The 21,283-nt window shown below is 54.2% G+C and overlaps 2 protein-coding genes and 1 non-coding gene across 10 annotated transcripts in view; all 3 read left to right on the top strand.

Annotated features, from left to right (window-relative positions):
• Positions 1-17,850, top strand: part of CPEB1 (cytoplasmic polyadenylation element binding protein 1) — a 38,590-nt gene extending 20,740 nt beyond the window's left edge. For 7 of the 8 annotated variants that reach the window (XM_068204283.1, XM_068204278.1, XM_068204281.1 and 4 more), the window contains 9 exons: positions 9,151-9,365; positions 10,841-11,090; positions 11,347-11,460; positions 11,575-11,679; positions 12,464-12,600; positions 13,581-13,779; positions 15,263-15,357; positions 15,583-15,663; positions 16,369-17,850. In XM_068204283.1, coding sequence (XP_068060384.1) covers positions 9,151-9,365; positions 10,841-11,090; positions 11,347-11,460; positions 11,575-11,679; positions 12,464-12,600; positions 13,581-13,779; positions 15,263-15,357; positions 15,583-15,663; positions 16,369-16,479 — 1,307 coding nt within the window. In that variant the 3' untranslated portion in view covers positions 16,480-17,850. The remainder of the gene's footprint in view (positions 1-9,150; positions 9,366-10,840; positions 11,091-11,346; positions 11,461-11,574; positions 11,680-12,463; positions 12,601-13,580; positions 13,780-15,262; positions 15,358-15,582; positions 15,664-16,368) is intronic. The other variant, XM_068204279.1, reaches the window with a different exon arrangement.
• A 588-nt stretch (positions 17,851-18,438) lies between these two features.
• Positions 18,439-21,151, top strand: RPS17 (ribosomal protein S17). The gene is made up of 5 exons (XM_068204270.1): positions 18,439-18,540; positions 18,752-18,903; positions 19,400-19,505; positions 20,573-20,638; positions 21,027-21,151. Exons 1-5 carry the CDS (start codon positions 18,538-18,540, stop codon positions 21,105-21,107), a joined length of 408 nt encoding a protein of 135 aa, XP_068060371.1. The 5' UTR covers positions 18,439-18,537; the 3' UTR covers positions 21,108-21,151.
• LOC137482208 (small nucleolar RNA SNORA71) lies at positions 19,098-19,226 on the top strand. The gene has a single exon (XR_011003922.1). It is a non-coding gene; the product is annotated as a small nucleolar RNA SNORA71 (small nucleolar RNA).
• Positions 21,152-21,283: the final 132 nt, after the last annotated feature.

The following is a 21,283-nucleotide window of genomic DNA, read 5'->3' as shown; positions in this document are numbered from 1 at the left end:
AAGATTTCAGAGGTGCATCCTGATGGAGAGAGCTCAGTGTCTGGGCAGCACTAGCCTGGCAACAGAATATCCAAGGATGATTTTTTCCTGCTTTGTAATTAAAGGGGTGTTTGGGCTGTGGGGGGAGAGCACTTCACCTGTGTGACAGTTACTTCCATCTAAGCACAAATATGCCTAGGAAACCCAGTGAAAGGTTCCTTTGTGCTGCTGGCAGTGTGGCTGCTGGGATGAAGATGGAAGGGCAACTCCTGCTGACTCGGGACCTGTGTGTGGTTCAGGAAAACAGGTATCCAGAGTTTTGGTGGTGGTACTGAGTTACATGTTTTTGGTGTCTTTTATTTCCTTGAAAGAAGAACAGACTTTCCCAGCAGCCTGGTTCTTTGGGAACAGCTTGCTGGTGTTCAGAGTGTAGTAATGGAAGCAAAGATGTGGTGGTGGTGTTGCTGTCTGTGTGAAGGTTGTGGTTAACAGTGTAAGGGCACAAAGCTGGGAGCTGGTTTGACTCTGGGTCTCCTGTTTCATCCTGGTATTCCAGGAGTACCTGAGACAGCCTTAAAAAGCTTGTCCCATGCCATCCTAGTGCTTGTAGCACTCTTCTAAAGACTTACTTGATGTGGGTGCTTAATGGGCACTTGTTCCTTGAATGTGTTTCCGTAAGAGCTGCTCATGCTCAGTGGTCTGATTCCTCAGTGCTTGGCTCCAGCCACCCGTGCTGGGGAGTGGGAAGCACTTAAAAGCTGCACGCTGCTTATGTGGCAGTGGTATTTGATCTTTAACAGAATAAAATATGTATCAAATAAGTAAAAGAAGTATCAAACCTGAGCTTGCAATTGGTTTCTAAAGGAAGTTGCTCTCAATCCAACTCTTAAAGCTTCCATTTGAATAGCTTCTCCTAAAATAGATTTATTTTTATCTGCACTGATGCTGTAAAACATAAGATGCAAATAGAGGAGTAACTGGAACAGGAACCCAACCAGCATCTCTGCTTGTATCCAGCCAGACCTGAAGTGGGTCAGGGCAGCTCCAGTCCTATGCTGGAGGCAGCTTGTGGGAGCAGGCATGTACCACCCAAAACCCTCCCCTTGGCTTTCTATCAGGGAGGGGTGTTTGATTGTGGCCTTTGGAGCAGCCCTGTGGCACTGTTCAGTGGTGATTTGGAGAACATTTCTTTTGGCTCACTCTAGAATTGAGCCTTTAAAAGGTATGTTCCCTTCCAAGGAGAGCATTGGAGCTGCTGCTTGGTGAGTCTGAACTGCCCCAGGCAAATCATGGCTTAGTCTTTTCCTGTGATTGATAGGGAGGTAGCAGCAGGGAGAGTGGTTTTGCATGTGCAAGCCCTGGCCTGGAGTAGGATTCATCCCCAAAATTGCATCAGTCAAATCAGAGATGTTTTCCTCCAGCTCTTGCACTGCTACATGTCTAAGCAGTGGATGTGAGGGTTCCTTGCTGGGCAGAACTGACTTGAAAGGTTGTGCTGCAGCTCCATCAGGAGCCTGGGAGCTTTCTAGAAGAGGTCTTGCATGTGTTTTTGACTCAGTGCCTTTACTACAAACTCTATAGCGCATGCTGACATGAGTGCTTCCACATGGAGCTGGGTAGGGAGCAGATTTTGGACCTGCTCTCCCAGTGTGCCTGTAGCAGAGGCCTTTGGCCCTCTGCAGTGCTCTCGGCTGGCTGGGGTTTTTCGGGTAGCTCCAGTTAGAAGGTTGAGGTTATCCAGTCCAGCTCTTGCTCAGAGCAGGGTAGGAAAGCTGCTGGAGGGTGGCAGAAATAATGTGGCCCAGGGAGAGTCCAGAAACTAACTCTGCCTCTTGTTCCCACAAAAACACCCTTTTAAGTGGGTCCCTCCCCTGAGCTGGCTTGGAAATGACCCCCTTCGAAAGGATGCTGTGGTCCTTGAGCTGTCACTGCACTGAGGCTGAGTGGTGCTGCTGTAGTGCTGGGGCACTGGGCAAGGCATCTCCAGCCAGGGTTGCACCTTCTATCCACATCTGCAAGCTCACTCCCCCAATGCCTGGTCCCCTAGGTGATGGCAAAACAGCTGAATCACAGGTGCTGTCTGTGCTGCTGCCAGCGCAGAGGCTGCTCTCGGGCACAGCAGCTGGTGCCACGCATTTGAGATGGCCATGGGCACATGCCTCCTTGCCCCTCTGCCTGGTTTTCTCCCCAGGAGTGTGGTGGGGAAGGTGAGGCAAACTTCCAAGCTGTGATGTTAAGGGGTGCAGACCTCTGAAAGGTAACTGGGAGCCTGCATCACTGGTGGGGTTTGGGAGTGCCAGTCTGGCTAGTGGCTTTATGCTAGCTGAAGGCCTCACTGAGGCTTGTGTGCCATTTCACAAAGAAAATTGAGTTTGGGACTAAAGTCGGTCTTCAGTTCTTTTTCCTTCACTGCGGCCTGCAGAGGAGTCTGGCCAACACCCTGCCCCCTCCAGAGTCCCCCTTCTAAAGGTGTATCCTGGCCTCGACACCCCTAAACTGTGATGCAGCTGAGGATGAGTCACTCACCCTTGTTATCACGTCAGGTAACACACACAGCCCAGTTTGCACCCTAGATGTTGCGGCAAATAATTGAGAGGAGTTTGGTACTTAAATATAGAAGTGTTTGTTCTTGAGGCTTGCAAAGCTGAAGCTTGTTGTGCAGAATTTGACCTGAATATGTTGGCTTTTAAATCTCTCTGGGACTGATACATGTTAAAACCTGCTGTATTTCAGTGTTCTGATCTTTTTAAAGACAACTGTGGTTGTGGCAGCCTGCTTAGTGAATGCAGTTACCTGGGCACTTGTAATCCTGAATTGCATTTTAGCTGTCTTTTCTGATTTTTATATTTACCTTGGGTAGCTGTTTACCCTTCCTAGAAACGCAAAGGAGTAAATTCCTTGCCTCAGGAAGCTGTGAGCCTTGTTGTCAGCCGGGCCCTGCTCTCAGTGCCAGCGGAGGACCAGTGCTCTCAGATGTTAATGTAATAATGTTCTGCTTGTTCCCAGTTATGCTGCTGTTTCCATTTTTCAGGGCAAGTGACTTACCATGTTGGTGCCAGAACCAAGAATAGACCTCAGGTGTCCTGACTCTAATTCTGTGGTTCAGCTGTGGGATCAGGCTGCCTTTTTTTATTTCCCTGCCCCCTTCTTAGCAAACCAGAAATAGCTGTCGGAATATCTTCAGTTTTTCTTTGCCCCAAATGAAGAATCTGTGAGGGCAGAGGTTCCTCTTTTGTAGTTCAGAAAAAAAAAATGGGCTGTGCTGTAGGTCCTACTTAGATGGTGGTTGCTGCTGGTTTGATTACATCTGCAGTTCTGGGAGCTGCTTTTCTCCAGACCTGGTAGGTGGCTCAAGATTATTGGGGCTTCTGTGGTGATACGGCTTGGAGAGGACAGGGTTCCTTGGACTCTGCATGGCTTCTCTAATAACAGCTCTGACTGTTTTTTCAGTGGAGTAATAAATGGGAATATAATGAAAGTTAGAGGATTTGAGCTTGCCAGATCCTCTGGATGTATCCAGTGTGCTGCTCAGGTGAGCTCCAGGGCTCCAAGGACACAGTTCCCTCCACCTCTGGGCCTTGTCCCATGGCTGCTCCACTTAAGAGGAAGAAATTTTTGTGCCACTACTCTTGCTGCAGCTTTTCCTTGGCTTTTTTGTGCCCCTGTAAGAATTTGGTAAACAGGGAGAATCCAGTGTCTGCCTTCCCTGTGCCAAGCCAAGCCTGTCCTGGTCCTGTGTGCTCCAGCCCCACATCTGCCACTGCAGCTGGCCACGTTTCAGTCAATGTTGCTGTGCAGGCTCCTTGCAGGCAGCTCCAGGTCCCAACAGCTGTAGGTGAGAAGTGCTAAAATTTAGGGTTAGACTGGAGTGTTGGTCACCCCTTCCCTGCCATGAGCTTTGAGCTGTTTGGTGCTGGTGTGTGAGGAGGGTAAGCTGCTGACCCTGGCAGCTTGTCTGGCTGTGTCACTGCTGAACTGTACCTGTAGGAGGTGGTTGAGGTGCCCATTTGCTTTTGAGACATGCAGATGTTTCTCAGTGTCTGTAGGAGGTGCTGCTTTTTGGCTGACTAAAACATTCAGCTTGCTCCCACCCTACCAGGGCAGAGCTTGGCTGGGTGGTAAAAACTGCAGACGAGCTGTTTTTCTGGAATTGCAGCAGGCTATTGTTTAGGACATTAGCTTTTTTTTTTTTTTTTAACTTTACAAGCTTATTTGATGCATGACAAAAGAAAGTGCACTGTATTCAGTCTCCAGGGCCTCAATCACACTGCTTCTCTCCTCTGCTGCCCTGCCCCAAATGTGTATATGGTGCTGCAGCCTCTGGGCATGGCAGGTGTCACTGAAACCTGGCTCTTTCTCCTGGTAAAGAGCGTTCCTGTTCTGTGGGGAGATCCAGGCAGAAAGGTGGACTTCCAGCCTATGTAGTAGTTGGTGGGTGCAGCAGGAGGTCTTAACAGCTTGCCATCCTTCAGGTGACCCTCTGAAGGCCTTGCTCAGACAAGTCCTGGACTGTTCAAAGTAGGCTTTTTTTCAGTCCTGAAATGAGTTTCTAAAGGCTGGAACACATCTCCAGAGCATTACTTATCCAAGTGTGTACGCTCACCTGGCTCTGGGGTCGCGGCCAGCGTGGTGTCAAGCTGCCTGTGCACAGAGTCTGTGGGTGCCAGACACAGCTGGCAGCTCAAGGACTGGGCCTGGCACACAGCTCCTGCAGCAGGAGTTCCTTGGCCCGCTCTCCATGTGTCTCCAGGGCCGTGTGGCAAATGTTGTTCTCAGCCATGGGGGAGTTCCCACTGATGTTCTGAGTTTGGAGAAAGAACTTGAGTGGAAGGACTTGGGCAGCTGCTGGATAAGAGATTTTTGCTCTGGGCAAGACTCAGTTTCTGGATAACTTGACTAAACTGATGCACTAGGGAGTGAAGAGTGTCAGCACTGATCTGATATGCTGGTGGCTGGGTGGTCTCCCACAGAGCTGAGCTGAAGCATTTTGTTCAAAGGGCAGTGTGGAGGTAGCTGAGGGTCTGGTTAACTCTGTCTGTCCAGCATAAACTCAGTGGATGCTCCATGTGAAATGTCTGGATGTGGCGCTTGGTGCTCTGGTCTAATTGGCAAAGTGGTGATTGGTCAAAGGTTGAACTCTATATTGGAGGTCTTTTCCACCCTAAATGATCCTGTTGCTCTTAAGGTGTTATCCAAGGCAATGAACTGTCATTTGTCATCAGCATGGTGGTTATTTTCCCAGAGCTCTTCTTCCCCTGAGCTGCCAGCACCAGCAATCCTTGGGGCTCATCTTTACATTCCTCTCTTACAGAATGGGCATGGACAAAGCTGCTAGGAAGGTCTACATATCAAATGGCTGCAAATTACAGTGTACAGGGAGGAACTGTGTGCTCCAGGGTCCTGGGCAGGTGCTTAAATTGCATGTCTTAACTGGTGGCTGGAATAGTAAAAGCTGTTCTTGGTGCTTGGATTGGACATCTTGCTATTGGGGCACTTTCCCAAAGTGTGCTCTGAATTGCAGCTTGTGCTGGTGGAGTGATCTGCTTGTTAGGCTAAACTCGCATTCAGTGGGGTACTTCAGTGGTTGGTAGTGGGATTTAAAGGATAATTTGGGGTCTGCAGGTAGAGATGACCTCAAGAGCTGAAACCACCACTGTGGGCTCATTGTAGCTGCTTGTTTCTGTCAAGTGTCTGGCTCAGGTATGATGGGTCTGAGCATCTTGGGTGTGCTCCCCTGGGCTTCTTTAGGGACCCTGGATTGATGCAGGAATAATGTTGTATCCAAACAGCAGTTACTAGGGAAAGTTCAGCTAAGGAAGAGGAGTAGTTTGAAAAATGCTTCTTCTCCAGGGAGTGGCCTGTGTGGGCAGGACCTGGCAGTGCCTTGTGGTGTCATGGCTGTTGCACAGAGCTCAGACGTGCCAGTGCTGGGCTGGCGTGCCCGGAGATGGAGCAGAGCGCGCTGCTGCCTCCGCGTCAGGCATTAGAGCTGCAGCAGCGAGTCAAAAGTCAGTGCCCAGATTCTATTAAAAGCTCCTTTTCTGCTGTCCCCTGCAGAGGAGCATTGCCATGTGCCTCCCTTGCTGCATTGAGCAGAGGCAGGAGAAGTTCCAGAAGCTCTTGGTGTGCGAATGGTGAATGGAGTCATGTTGACTCCCCCGAGTTAGTTTCCCCTCTAGGTGTGAAAAATACATCTTTGCACTCATGTTCTTTCTTTACCCTGAGTAGTTCCATGATACTTGCTTTTTTGCTTTGAGACTTGAAGGGATGCTCTTAACTCCAGGAATTGCTGATGCATCTTGCATGTGTGTTGGAATGATTTTTCCCTTATGTGAGCTGTCTGCTTGGGAGGGGAGACAAGACCAAGTCCCCAGGAAGAAGTGTGGCCCCAATGCCTTGAAGGCTTTTTTTGGGTGGGCAGCCTGTGTTGGGCTCTTGTGCCCCATTCCTCAGGAGGGGTTTGGTGGGTTTGGAGCAGGGAGTTAGATCAGTATGCCTTTGGGATAGTGCTGAGGAATAAGATCTGGGTGTCTCATGCAGGTGTTTCCTAGGCTACCTGCATAGCTTGGCACACAGCCTGGTCACTGAGCAAGGATAAAAGAGGAAATGCTGAGTTTGACTCATAGCTTTTCCTCCCAATGTCCCTGTGAGTGGCTGTGGGTACCAGGTGAAGCTGAGTCAGGCCCACTGGGGTGATGTGGGGTCTCCCACGAGCTCAGTTTGTCCTGCAGAGTGTGTAATCAAGTGCTGCCAGTGCAGAGCTGTCAAAGCTGCTGGACTGGATGGTATCCATCTGTGTTAACAGCAGGATGTCAGCACTTCCAGGACATGAGGTTAGGGTTGGGGCAGTTGAAGCTGGCAGGGTTGTGTGTGGTGGTAAATGCTCAGACAGTAGATCCTTTTAATGGCCAGTAATCCTGCCACTTCAATGTGCTTATGCTGGCCTTACTGGTTTTGTAGCTGCTGCAAGAGCTGAGAAATCGTGGGAGAGACGTGTATGTGGTGGCAGAGATGAGGGTGACATAAATGGGGCAGAGCAGCTGGACCCTGTAATGCCACTGGGAGCTCCTGATAAGCCCCAGACCCTTGCTATTGCATCCTAAGTAGAGTACTGGTTCCACATCTCTGCTAACCAGGAGATGTGGGGCAGGGCAGCATTATCTGGTAGCATTCTGCCTAGCATTAGCTGCTCCAGGTCTCTGGAATGCTGTGCAGCTAGGGTCAGCACAGTGCTGCGGCATTCCAAACCCACGGCCCTCACTGGCTGGGGAAAGGAGGAGGGTGTCAGTGCGGGAGCATTTGTTGGCAGCAAGGCTTGGGCTGTGGGATCAGCTGCTTTGCTTTGCCTCTTGTGCTGTTTAGTGACTAATCAGATTTTGGAGCCTGTCGGACAGATTCAGCTGTCTCCCCAGAACAATACGCCGGCTGTATTTTTAAACACATCACGTGGCTTCAGAGAAGTCAGCAGAGCAGCAAGTGCGGCTTGCCGGGGCTGGGAGATGCTGTGCCCTGCTCGGAGCTGTGACTAGGAGGGAGCATCTCCTCCCCAGCTGTGTCACATTCCCTCCGTCCCAGGGCTGCTGCTGCCCGGGCTCTGCCCAGGTAAGGACTGCTGGGCTGGCCGGTGTTTTCCTGTGGCTGCAGGGCTGGGTGTGAACACAGGTGCTGTCTGTCCATGAGAGCAAAAGGCAGGAGTTCCCTTTCTCAGTGTGGTCAGAGGCGAGTTCCTAGTCCCATGATGTAGCCAAAATAGGGGAGTCTTGCAGGGATAAGGCTCTGCAAATGTGGCAAGATGTGATTGTTCCTAGGATCTCTGCTTTGAGCTGAGGGAGATGCTTCAAGTGAAGGACCCGCCTGTACCTATGTGAAGTCACTGTTGGGGTGGTGAGGTTTTTTCCCCAAGTACGGGGCTGGAGATGTAAGCTTCATGGCAGGTGTGCCACTGGATAATGCAGCTTGGGATAGGTACCTCCCAGCATCTCACCTCAGTCGTGCTCAGCAGCTCTCCCTGGCGCTGACACCGCGCTGTCTTGGTGTCTGCCCATAGTGAGCTAGAGCACGATGGTCTTGTTGCTCTCCTGGTTTGGCTGGTGGTTTGGATTGTTAATCCTCATCTGCATAGGAGCTGCTGAAAATCTAGGTTAAAACCTCATGGGTCAGCTTGCTGAGATCAGGTGGGGCTTGCAGGATCTCCAGTGGATCCCAAATTTGCTTTGCTGAAAACTGAAAGCTTCAGGGCAAGCTGCCTTGTTTTGCAGCCTGTGAATAATTAAAACCATTTCTGAATGCTTTGCTCTTTTCACTTGGTTCGGGTATGCGTTCAGCTTGCTGAGACTTGCTCTTTCTGAATAGACTGGCTGGTGGTGTGCCCCTGTGGGATCCTTTGCCCTACATTCCCTCTCCTTGTGGGTGGCAGCTGCCCCCATATCACTGACCAGGATGTGACTTTGTGACCTTTGGATGGCCTTGGCCCTCTGCTCAGAAGCAGCTCTCTTTGTAGGGAGGCATTTTCCTGGATTCTCCTCAGTGGGAGGACAACCTGCAGTGTGAGGGAAGCAGTCTGACACATCCTTGTCTGCAGGCTCTGGGGCAGAGGCCTGACCAGACAGACTTGCTGTGAACACACACCAGGGACAGCAAAGCCTCTCTGTCAGCAGCCCAGGCTGGCACCTTCCTGGCTGCCCACAGCCAGCTCCTGGCAGGGATGGTGTGAGCGGGTGTCCCACCTCTGAGCCTGAAAATTCCTGCTGGTGGGCCAGATGTGCCTGCCACTGGTGTGTGCCCCCATCCCTGGGGACCTGCCCCCCCTGAGCCCCAGCTTGCTTCAGGAGAAGTGGCAGGGAATGGCATGGACTGGGCAGAGGGCCCTGTCCCCGAGCATTTCTGAGGTCTGTTACCTGGGATGCAGGATCGCTGAACTTCTCCCAGATGAAGCGGGTTCTCCTGGCCAGTCTGTCTCATAACCCACCTTCATGTTTGTCAGCCACACCAGGCTGCTGTGGGTTCTGTGCAGCACCACGGCCCAACTGATGGCAAACACCAGAGGTGCCACCTCCCAGACATGACATTTGTGGGCTGACAGGAGCCTGGTGGCCTCCTGGGCCACAGGAGCCAGGAGGAAGGAGCAGTGTTGTGCTGCAGCCCGACAGACTCTGTCCCTCTCTGTTGCAGTTCTCAGCATGCTGAGTAACCCTCTTGGGAACGTCCTGGGGAAGCCCCCGCTGGGTTTTCTGCCTTTAGACCCCGTTGGTTCAGACCTGCCAGAAAAGTTTTCCACGCCGTCGCTGAGGAACTCCCGCTCCCTCCTGGACTCCCGCTCCAGCAGCCCCTCGGACTCGGACACCAGTGGGTTCAGCTCTGGTTCTGACCACCTCTCAGACTTGATTGTAAGTTTGGGTCCTGGGGTCTTGCTGTGTTTTTTGGGGAGCACAGAACAGCTGAGTGGAGCTACCAGCCTGAGCCCTGCCTGCTCAGGAACAGGAGGGAATGCTGTGAGGAGCTGTTCACACACTGGCACAGCCCAGGATTTGGGAGAAAGGCTGCTTGTGCAGTCCTTCAGCCTAAGCCAGCAGTATCCTCATATTTTTTTCTTCACAGCTAATATTTTAGCCTTTTGGGTCTGTGCTTGCAGCCCTACTGGGTTACAGTAGCTCCCAGAGGGGCCTTGAGTGCTTGAGCTGGTTTGAGGCAGGGTGATGTCTGTGCCCTGATCCCAGCAGGGAAGTGGCTGATCCAGCCTGGACTTCTGAGGAGCTACTGTCCTTGCCTTTCATTGCTCTTCCCATTTGACTGCATTTCTCCATCTCGGGGCAGTTTCTTCTAGGGCAGACTGGGTCTGGCCTGCTCCCATTCCCTAAAGCACAGATAAATTTGAAAGGCAGGGAACAAGTGAAATGTCTGTCTGGCTGCCCCAGTCTGCTCTGATGGGTGTGTGGTGGTGGGTGCAAATGGCAGCTCTGGGTGCCAGCAGGGCAGCCTGGCTCCAGCCAGCTCTGGGATGCTGCTGCATGGCCTGGCCTTGGCATGGGAGGATAAAGCCAGGAGCTGCTCCAGGCTCTGCTGTGGTGTTGCCATGGCCTTTGACCCCTGTTTTGGGATGGGTGTGAAGGACAGACCTGACTGGATGTGGGGTTGATTCTGCTGTGATCCACCCTGGAGAATCAGGATGTGCTAAGTGACTGCAGCACCCAGGCAGTGATGGTGGCAGGTGGTGCAGGGCTCTGTGCTGGCCTTGTTTGTGAAGGGCAGGACTGAGCACGGCCCTGGCGTGGGCGGCTGCCGTGGCTGCACAGGGACAGATCCGCAGCGCAGCTGGCACTGAGCTGTGCAGCATCTTGCTTCCCTGCTGTTCCATTAATCCGAGCTTTCCCTCCTCCTGCCCTGGGAGGAGCTGTGGTGCGTGGTGCCTGCTCCCTGGTCAGGCAGCCCTGGAGCTGGGCTGTGAGGATGAGATCCAGCTGGTGCCTGCAGAGTCCACGAGCACTTCCAGCAAGCCCTGCCCACTGTGGGCACAGCACAGAGCCTGAGGCTGGTGCTCTACTGGGGTGATGCTGTTCTTGAGGCTGTACAGCCAGGGCTAGCTGTTGGCTTGGTGGTCTCTGAAGTGCCTCCTGCTTCATGATCCCTGCTGCTGATCATGGGCATCGGTTCAGTTCAGAATGGCCCAGGGCTTTCCTAGGGGTGTCAGGATGTGTTGGGGTTGCTGCTTTCTTGCCTCTGCCAGGCCTCAGAGGGTCTGAGGAAATCCCTGAGAGCTCCCTCTCCTGCCATGGGCAAGGGCAGGGCCCCAGTGTGATGCCTCACCCCTGGTGTTATGTGCTCTTACTCAGAGCTGGATTTCAATATGGCCTTTCTCTTGCAGTCAAGCCTTCGCATATCCCCTCCTCTGCCCTTCTTGCCTCTCAGTGGGGTGTCAAGAGACCCCTTGAAGATGGGAGTGGGATCCCAGCTGGATCAAGATCAAGCTGCCCTGGCTGCAGTAACTTCCTCCCCGGCCAGTGCATCGAAAAGATGGCCTGGAGCATCTGCGTGGCCTTCCTGGGATCTTCTGGACTCTCCAGAAGACCCCTTCAGTATTGAAAGAGAAGCCCGGCTTCATCGGCAGGCGGCAGGTGAGCTGGGAGGGGGTCTAGGGGACAGTCCCACACTTGGGAGGGCTGGTGGCCTCTATGCAGACACTGGCTGAACAAAGGCTTTGCTCCAGGCCCAAGCCTGACTGGCTCTATCTGCTGAGAGAACAGGTGGGTCTGGGCAGCTGCCTGTGGCTGTGCAGCTGTGCTCAGCCTGTAGCTGGGGAAGATGGGGAGACCTGTGGAAGAGTGGGAAGGAGATGATCCTGTACTGAGTATTACTGGTGTCTTCTCCAAGCTGTGAACGAAGCAACCTGCACCTGGAGCGGGCAGCTGCCTCCCCGAAACTACAAGAACCCCATCTACTCCTGCAAAGTGTTCCTGGGAGGAGTCCCATGGGACATTACAGAAGGTGAGCAGACCCCAGAAAGTGAGGCCCCACACCAAGGCCTTGGGTGCTGATATTGGGAGGGTGCAGGATGGAGCTTTTTGTGGAGGACACTGACCTCTCTCCTTCTATCTGTAGCTGGGCTGATCAACACTTTCCGTGTTTTTGGCTCCCTGAGTGTGGAGTGGCCTGGTAAGGATGGCAAACACCCACGCTGTCCTCCCAAAGGTAATATGCCTAAAGGTAATAGCGAACACGGTAGGGTTACTTTTTTCCCATGCTATGTTACAGCACGGATGCTGGGATTGTGCAGCTGCATGCTGGTGACTGGTTGGTACAGAGCACCTGGGATAATGTCCTGCCCTCACTTGGGTTTGCACCTGGGCTGCAGAGCACTGACACCCCAAACCCAGCATCTTCACCCATCCATAGCAGTATGGGATAGAACTGTGGGCTGGGGGAACTCTCTCTGGGTGTTTCTGGGGCCCCATGTAGGGCTGTGGCTCTGGAACAGCTGCTGATCCCACTGCCAGCATGTGCAGCTGGACTGGCATATTGTGTAGGCAGGAATTAGTTACAGGGTAGGCAGTGGCTGGTTTGGAGGCCCCGTAGTGCCTGATGGCCTCATTCAGTCACCAGAGCAATGTAAGGTAGAGCACTGGCATCCATGGAAGGGACTTGAAAACCCTGGACTGTATTTGAGCCAGTCCATCCTAAATACGTAGCAGAGTCTATTTTTCTGCAGACCTCCTGGTGGCCAGGCTTGTAGTGCCCACCTGGCATATCCAGGTGTGGTTTCTGGATGATGGACAGTGGCCCACGTGGCCCTGGGCATCCTGCCCCTTGTACTTGCTTGGGTTTGGGTTCTTCCAGCTTGGCTTATACATAAGAGTCTGCTGGGAACAGCAAGAGCTACCACACAGATATGTCAGGTGGCACCCAAGAGTGAGGATGTCTGCAAACTGGGATGATCTCTTCCTCCTCCACCACAGCTCTAACAACTGCTTCTTTCCCTTCCTTTCCAAAGGATATGTCTACCTGGTGTTTGAGTCAGAGAAGTCGGTGCGTGCGCTGCTCCAGGCCTGCTCCCAGGACCTGCTGAGCCCCGACGGGCTCAGTGAGTACTACTTCAAGATGTCCAGCCGCAGGATGCGCTGCAAAGAGGTGAGCAGAGCTGGGACAGCAGCCTGACACGGCAGCAGGGGATGCAGAGGGAGATCCCTGGAGGGAAGGAAAGCAGGGCTGGAACAGCAGCTGGAGGCGTGCTGGCTCCTGGCTTTGACTGCTCTGTGCCTGTGGTAGGGATGTGTCAGCTTGGTGTTTGTGTCCCTCATAAGAGCTTATGTCAAACCAACATGGAGCTCCTGGGTTGGTGGCCTTCAGGCTTCAGTTAGCTGGGACAGAGCATGGAAACAGGAATTTAACTGCTCTGTGCTGCTTCCATCACACCTTTGCTTGTAGAGGCAGACTGGGACCCCTCTGGTGCTTTGTCAGGCCTCCTCTGCTTGCAGAACAAATAACTCACACTCAGCAGAATGATACTTTGGATCCCAGGCTGCTCCCCAGCGTGGCCTTGACTGGCTGACCTGTGCTTTGGGTGTGCTGGGGCTGCCAGAGGCTCCGCTTGGGCTTATGGAAAAGGGATCAATCCTCAGATCACAGGCAACTGCCTGAGTTCAGGGAGTTACAGGATGGAGATGCAGCTCTTAATCTAGACAGGCACAAACTAATTGTGCTCTAGACAGCTCTCCTGGTGTCTGGCAATTGGCAGAGCTTCTGTGCTTGATTTAGTTCTGCCAGAAGCTTCTCTCCAGAGCCCTCCATCAGCTGCAGAGCAGATGGGAGCTCCTGATGAAGCTGGCAGTGGGTGATATTCCAGTGGTCCCCTCTAACATCAGGTTCCTCTGCTGGGAGGTACCTGACTGGGCCATAAATGTGGGTAGAGGGATGTGGATTGTCCTCTGGCTGCCACCCCCAAGGAACTACCGGCTTAGGTGCCAGTTTGGCTGGAAGCAGAGTTGGTTTTGTCCCTTTGTGGGTTGTCTGGAGCTTTAGATGGATGTGGACCCTGAGCAGCAATAGCTAACAAATGACATTTGCAGCTTGGGGTGAAGTCTGAGGTTCAGGGGTGCTCCTGGTTGCAGGTGCAGGTGATCCCGTGGGTGCTGGCCGACAGCAACTTCGTGCGCAGCCCCTCGCAGCGGCTGGACCCCAGCAAGACGGTGTTTGTGGGGGCCCTGCATGGGATGCTCAACGCAGAGGCCCTGGCAGCCGTCATGTACGACCTGTTTGGAGGGGTGGTCTATGCTGGCATCGACACTGACAAGCACAAGTATCCCATAGGTAAGTGATGATTCCACCGGCATTGGTGGTCACCCCTGCCATGCTCTGAGGAGGCTGCAGTGTGCCCTTGGCTTGTCCTTCTGTTGGAAGACTGCCCAGGTGCCGGGCTCAGAGAGCAGATGCTGTTCAACCTCTTCTACAGTCTGTGCTTTTCATCTCCTGGCCCTGGGGAGGCAAGACCAGCCTTGGGGGACGGCTGATAGAGCTGATGTGCTGGGAATTGGAAGGTCCTGGACCATTCCAGAGCAGCCTGAAGTTCTGAATATGTCTTCAGGCATTGCTGAAGGTTTCTCTGTCCTTGTTCAATGCTGTTAGTGGTTTTTGGATGCTGCTGTAGCTGCTTTTCCATTCCCAGGGCAGAGACAGCTGTGGGTCTTAACCCACTCTTGGGCTCTTGTCACCAGAGCTGAAATGTGACGTGTCATGATGTGCATATGTCCCTGGAAACGTCGTGGGCCAGGGCACAGCACTGAGGTGGCTGGTCTGTTGGAAAAACCCCATAGCCTGTGCCTGAGGACCAGCTTTCCAGGCTCGGGCTACAGCAAGTCACAGACTTAGAGAGACTGTGGATGTCCTGGTGTTGCCAGGCAGTAACCATTTCAGATCTTGGAGTGTGGAGTTGTCACTGCTTGGTCACTGTCCTTGGATAGCAGTCAGGCTTTTCTGGGCAAGGCTCAGGTTTAGAGCATGCATGTTGTGCTGCAAAGCCCCTGAAGTGCCTTTAGGGGGACAGTCTCAAGGAGGGTGGGAATGGGTGTATGAGACTTCAGGCAATTTCTGCGTGACTGTGGATGAGGTGTCTCAGAACCTCCCTGTGCTGGCCCTGTGAGATCCCAGTGTGTGACCCCAACCTCCTGTGGTTCAAGCAGAGCCCGGGTTGCTCCAAGTAGGCAAGATCCATCTCCCAACAGCTCTGTGGCACTTCCACCCTTAGAGCTGTCCTGAAGTCACAGCAATCAAAGCTCAATTTTGGTAACTTAAGCTGTGCCCTGGTGGGTTAAGGGCACCTCTTGTAACCTCAGACTGGATCCAGGCCCTCCTGCCTGTGTCCTGTGCAATGCTTTGGGAGGGGAATGGATGGGTTTTGGGTGGCACTTTGTCCTGTGGCTGAGCTGTAGGGGTCTGCCAGTGTCAGTCCTGGAGCTTAATAGACCTTGGCTGGAAGCAAGTGGTGCTGGAATGCTGCTGACCAGCAATGAGGCTGCAAAACACAAGGCTCTGGGCTGAGGGGAGGGCTGTGAATAAAAGCTGCTGAGCTGTCTCAGCACGGGGTGTATTTCAGGTGTAGTGTGAAGCACTCTGCTGATCCTGGGAATGTGGTGCCTGGAGAAGGAGGCAGGAAGAGCCCCTAGGCCCTGGATACCATCTCCCTGTCAAAGCTGTTTCCCTGTCTGAGTGGCACCAGGGTGGGGGTGGTGCTGGCAGTGGTTCCCTCTTGGTCTCTGCTGTTCCTCTCTAACATTTGTGGTCTGGCTGGTTCCAGGGTCGGGCCGTGTCACCTTCAACAACCAGCGCAGTTACCTGAAGGCTGTGACTGCTGCATTTGTGGAGATCAAAACCACCAAGTTTACCAAGAAGGTGAGTGGGGCTGGTGGGACAGCCCGGGGAGGGGTCTGCATGATGGGTGGTACTGCTGGGAGCACCAGTGTTCATGGAGCCTGCCCCATATTCCTGCTCAAGCAGTGGGAAGTGGGGCAGCTGCTCTGCTAGCCCTAGGGGTGCTGCTGGGGATGGATTTGAGGTACCAGGGAGAGGGCAATCGGCCTGGTGCTGCTCCGTGCCCACTGCCTCGTTCTCCTGCAGGTTCAGATCGACCCATACCTGGAGGACTCCATGTGCCAAGTGTGCAATGCTCAGCCTGGTCCGTTCTTCTGCAGAGACCAGGTAAGGCCAGTTCTCCTGCAGCCTGTGCTCAGGGGTTTTCTCAAGGAGGATCAGGCCCTGCTGCTGGGCTTTGGGCATATATACACTGGTTCTTCCCCAGGGGGCAAGATGGGGCCCAGCTGGGAGGGGTGACCTTGTTTTGGAGGAGGTGCAGCCCTCCTGAGGAGGGCAACTCTGGTACTTGCCAGGAGGCCCAGGCAGCCAGTGTCCACCCAGCTTTGAGCCAGGGGTGCTGCAGTTCACCGGTGCTGTGCCAGCACTGGGACCTCCTGTGGGAATGACTGGTGCCCCTGAGGGGAGGGGAGGCTGCTGCTCTGGGGGCCGTGATGAGCTGGGGTTGGGGTGCATGCACCTGGGGCTGGCTGAGGCACTGGGAACTCTGGCTGCAGGTACAGGAGCTTGGCTGGGCTCTAGCAGCTTCCTGCAGGGCTGGTATGGGATATGAGCAGGAGCCAGGAATGCCATGGAGTGATGGGAGCCCTGGCAGAGCCCAGCTTCTGCCCCAGTACCCAGTCCCTGATTTTCAAACCTGTTCAAAAGATGGAAGCTGGGCACAGCGGGCCCCCTCCACAGCATTGCTGGCATTCCCCAGCTCCAGCCCGTGGATCCACTGTGCTGGTGGAGGCTGCGAAACCGGGCAGGGGTGAAGGGGAGGAGTGGCTCTGCTGCTGTCACCCCAGTGTTGCCCCTGTGCTCTGCCCACAGATCTGCTTCAAGTACTTCTGCCGCTCGTGCTGGCATTGGCAGCACTCCATGGAGGTCCTGCGCCACCACCGCCCGCTGATGCGCAACCAGAAGAACCGGGACTCCAGCTAAGGGGCCGCCGGGGCACGGGGCTGGCACGGGCAGAGTCCTGGGAGAACCTGCCACGAGGAGAGCGCAGCAGCCTGCCGGAGCCAGGCCCGGCTGGGAACGTTCTTCCTGAGGACTGATGGGGAAAAAACAAAAATCTTACATTCATGTTTGCACTTGCTGGTCTTTTTGTTTCTGCACTAATGCACAGTGAGTTTTGTTGGGGTTTGTTTGGGGGTGTTTTGAGGGGGGGAGTGCCCCTCAAGCCATTCTGCAGTTCCCAGACTTTGGTTCCTGGTTTGCTGACGAGAAGCAAAAATTGAAAATGAAAAAACCCAACCAACCAAGGGCCATGTGTCGCGGAGGCGTCACCATAGGCGCCTCCGCCCTGGTTTTTTTTTATTTTTTAAAGGCGCTTTTTTACATTCCTTGCAATACTGGTGGAGAGAGCGCAGGTCTCATTGGTCATTGTTTTGCCGTTGCCATACAGTGCCTTTCCATTCATTTACCCCCACCTGGATGGTGTGACCTGGGTGTTCAGCTGGCGTTTTTTACTGTAACAACAAGGAGACTTTGCTCTTCATTTAAACCAAATCATATTTCATATTTTACGCTCGAGGGTTTTTACGAGTTCCTTTTTACACTCTTAAAAACAGTTTTTAAGTCGTTTGAAATGAGAGAATTTTTTTTTTCCTGGCAGCTTTTAACATTATTGCAATTTGTGTCTGGGGGCTGATGGCAGGACGTTGTAAATCCTGGTGTTTGCAACGGGACAGGCCGGGCTTTTTTTTTGTTTTTGGATTTGAAACTGGACGGGATGAGGATCTCTGAGCTGCTGTATATAGTTTTAAATAGTTTGTTGCACTTTTTTAAGTTGCACTTACGGGGGTTGATAGAGGTTTTTAATCACACAAAGTCACAGGACTTACCTTTTCTTTTGTAACAAGCTAAAAAAGGGCTGCGTTTTGGTGGATGATGAAGGTTCCTGGGAGCCCTTTCTCTTCGAGGGGACAAGTAATTTTCCTTTCCTTCCCGAGATGTTTGGAGTATCAGTGCAGTCGACTGAAATGCTGCTGCTGGGATTTGAGACCTTAATTATGCTGATCATTATTATTTTGTTACTTTCCCCTCTATTGGAAGCTGTGTGCCAAAGAACCAGTGTCATAATTTCTCCCTCTTTACTATGATTATTTTTTTTTCTTTCCTGCTGAGCTGATGTTGCATTGTTGCATATCCCAGCTGCTCTTTGTGGGGTTTTGTGAAGCTGTGTGTGAAGTCTCTACCTCATTGTAGTATATGCAGGCAAGACTGCACTCTCCTACAGACGTGTGGAGTAAGCTGTGGTGTAGTTTTTGGCACATAATAAACACGTTGCAGCAAAAAAAAAAAAATTCTTACGCCTTGTGTCCTTCTTGGGAGATCTCTGTGGTGTCACTCCCTGGAGGTGTGGGGGAGGGATGGATGGAGCTATGAATTGCTGATGCTGTTGGTGGGTGACTGAGCTGGGAGGGAGCTCTATCTGCTGGGCTCTGCATGTTTAGATCCCACTTACCTGAGGTCCCTGCAGGCCCCTCGGCTGCAGCTGGAGCTCCCCTAATTGCAACAAGAAGTTAGCGAGGCCGCTGGGAGGGGCCTGTGTTGCGCTGTGCTGTCCCACTGTGGCCGCGGAGGTGCTGCTCCTGCAGGGCTGTGAGGGGAGAGGGACGCGGGGCTCCTCTCTGTGGGGCTGGGGAGGGCCGCGTTGGACTTGTGCTGCCACAGCGGGCACTGCGTGTGCCCCACGTCCCTGGAGCAGCCTTTGGGCTCCTTCCACGTCCCGCAGCGGTAACGCTGCAGCGAGTTTGTGGGTGCTCAGTGTCCTCTCTGGGGGCCAGGTGCGGGAGGGGCCTCTGCCACCACAGCTCTCCCGCATTCCCTGCCCGGGCTGCTCCATCCTGTTCCGGGGCGCGGGGCGGTGCGGGAGCGCCGCGGGCTGCGGGCCCGCCTGCCGCTGCCCTCCGAGCCGCCAGGGGGCGCGGTGGCCGTCGCTGCCTTCCGGCGCCTCCCGCCACCCTCCGCTCTTTTTCCGCGGCTGCCGCCGACATGGTGGGTCCGGGTCCCGCCATCCGCCGCCATCCTCGGGCGGGCCCGCGCCCCCGCGGCGGGGAGTGGCGGGGGGGATCGCAGGGAACCGGGGCGAGGGGCAGTGGGGGGCGGCGAGGCCCGGGATGGCTGCGGAAAGGGGAACTGGGGCGGGGGGCGCTGGGCCTGGGCTCGGCGGAGCCTGACCGGCGGCCCTCCCGCCCACCCCGCGTAGGGACGCGTTCGGACGAAGACGGTGAAGAAAGCGGCGCGGGTGATCATCGAGAAGTACTACACGCGCCTAGGGAACGACTTCCACACTAACAAGCGCGTGTGCGAGGAGATCGCCATCATCCCCAGCAAGAAGCTGCGCAACAAGATTGCGGGGTGAGGCACTGCGGGCCCCGGGTGGGCGTTGGGCACCGGAGGGTCCTGGATGGGCTTTGGGCACTGGAGGGTCGCAGGGGCTTCGGGTACCGTGGGGGCCCGGGTGGGCTTTGGGGCAGCTGGGGGTGTCCCGCGGGCTTTGGGCATCGGAAGGTCCTGGCGGATTCGGGCACGGCGTGGGGGTTCCTGCTGGGCCCTGCATTCGAAAGTGATTACGGTCCCGCCTGTGGCCGGGTCATTGATAGTGCAGGGAGAGGAGTGCGAGAGTTTTCCCGTGTTTGGGGGAGGTCTGTGTCTCCCTCAGACCCTGTTACTGTCGGACACTTTGTCTCTGATGTCCCCTGGAGATTGTGGGATGATGTCCGGGTCAGTGGTGGGACATCGCCGGGGTGGATGGGGGCAGCTGTCCTCAACCTGCTGTGGTTCCGGGATTTGGGGTGTGGGGAAGGGTGACAAGAACCCCGGGAAAGCCCAGGACACCCCCGTGTCCCCGCAGGTATGTCACCCACCTGATGAAGCGAATCCAGAGGGGCCCTGTCCGCGGCATCTCCATCAAACTGCAGGAGGAGGAGAGGGAGAGGAGGGACAACTACGTCCCGGAGGTGAGGCTCCAGCTTCCCCATTGCTCTGTCCTGCCTTGCTGTATCTCCATAAACAGTCCCAAGTTTAAAACAAACCCTCAGCCAGGAGGAGCTGAGGAGGGTTTGGATCAAGGAGGCCGAGGTGGAGCCCTCCAAAGCTGCCACCTGGGACAGGAAGGACAGCTGGCTTCTCGTGGTTTGGTTTTCCTAACTTAAAATTCGGGGAAAAAAATTTGATGGGAAGTAGGAGGATATTTCAGAGCAGGTGAAAGCCTGCCTTGCAGCTGGAATCCCCAGAGGGAGGTTTTGGTAAAACCCCCTTGTCTTAACCCTCTGATTGGGCAGGGTCAAGATCTCACCTGTCACCTGGGTGAGATGGGCCAGGAGGGCTTCCTTGTTCAGGAATGTGATCCTGGTGCTCCTAAATCCTGTAGCCTTCAGGCACAGCACATCTTGCCCTTTTCCCAGATCTTCCCAGTCAGCTCCTGGCAGAGCTGCTGGTTTCTGTGCTGGTATCAGAGAGGGGTTACAGGGAAGGAATGTCTATGCTGCAGCTGTTGGTGCAGTGTCAGCACACAAAATCTGTGCTGTTTGTGGTTTCTTAGAAGAATCCTGGTGTTACGTTGCTCTTGGGGAAGGAAACCTGTGGAGGAAGAGCTTTTGGGGTCTGAAGAGGGCTAGAGGAAGTTTTGCTGGGATTAAAGAGGAGAAGAGCACAAGTGTCCTGGAGGTGGGACCACCTTTGTTGGCACCGTGGTGGACTTGTGTCACAAGGCAGCTGTGAGTGTCACTGATGACTGCCAGGACTGGTGCAGTTGAGGGTCCAACACCAGCTCCTCAGCAGCCTTGGCCTGGAGCAGGCTGGGCCTTGGTTTCCAAGGATTAGCCATAAAACAGGCTTTTCCCTCTACTGCCAATGGCCTCTTGCAGTGTTCAGTCAGGAAAGCTGTGTTCCATCGGGATGCTCCTGCCTCTGCTGCTGGAACTGTTCCCCACAGCCAGTGGGATGAGTCCGGAGTGGCTGTGGGGACATTCGCGTTGTTGTGGGGCTTTATCAGTCACACCTTTTCTCTCCCCTCTGTCCCCAGGTCTCTGCCCTTGACCAGGAGATCATTGAAGTGGACCCGGACACCAAGGAAATGCTGAAGCTCCTGGTTAGTAGCCACAACTGTTCCCTGCCCAGCTGCTGGCATATCCCTGGCACAGCTCCTGCTGCCCCGAGAGGCTAGATGGTGTCAAGGGCTTCCTACTGCCCTGGGTCCTGTGGGAGGATTAGTTCAAGTATGGCTTTTGAAAGGGCAGAGGCATGGGGGCTTTGCCACCAGCAGGGTGGGTGTGTTCCTTGCCCTCCATTCTGATGATTCCCTCACCAAGGAGTCAGTCTCTGGAGCAGAGTGGTCTCCCCTTCTTGGGAGACCTCTGTCCACCCTTTGTGCTGCCACAGCACCTTCCCACTTCCCACACCTTCCCAGAGGAACTTGCCTCCGCTGTCAGTGGGCAGGATGCTGTGACTGATCTCATTGTTGCTATGCTGTTTTCCAGGATTTTGGCAGCCTGTCCAACCTGCAGGTGACACAGCCTACAGTGGGAATGAACTTCAAGACGCCCCGAGGAGCGCTCTGAGTCTGTCCCTGTGTGTCGTTTTTCCAATAAACGTGAGGAAACCACCTCAGCCTGCCTGGTCTTTAGACACCTAAGGGATGAGGGAGGGTGGGTTCTCGGGGTGCCACATTGGAGCATGCAGAGGACTCAACACCTTCATGTGTGCCAGCATCTTTTTGGGTTCTTTCCTGATGGTT

The sequence above is a fragment of the Anomalospiza imberbis genome, chromosome 13, assembly GCF_031753505.1.
Source record: "Anomalospiza imberbis isolate Cuckoo-Finch-1a 21T00152 chromosome 13, ASM3175350v1, whole genome shotgun sequence".
Lineage (NCBI taxonomy): Eukaryota > Metazoa > Chordata > Aves > Passeriformes > Viduidae > Anomalospiza > Anomalospiza imberbis.
This window is presented reverse-complemented; position numbering and strand designations above follow the sequence as displayed.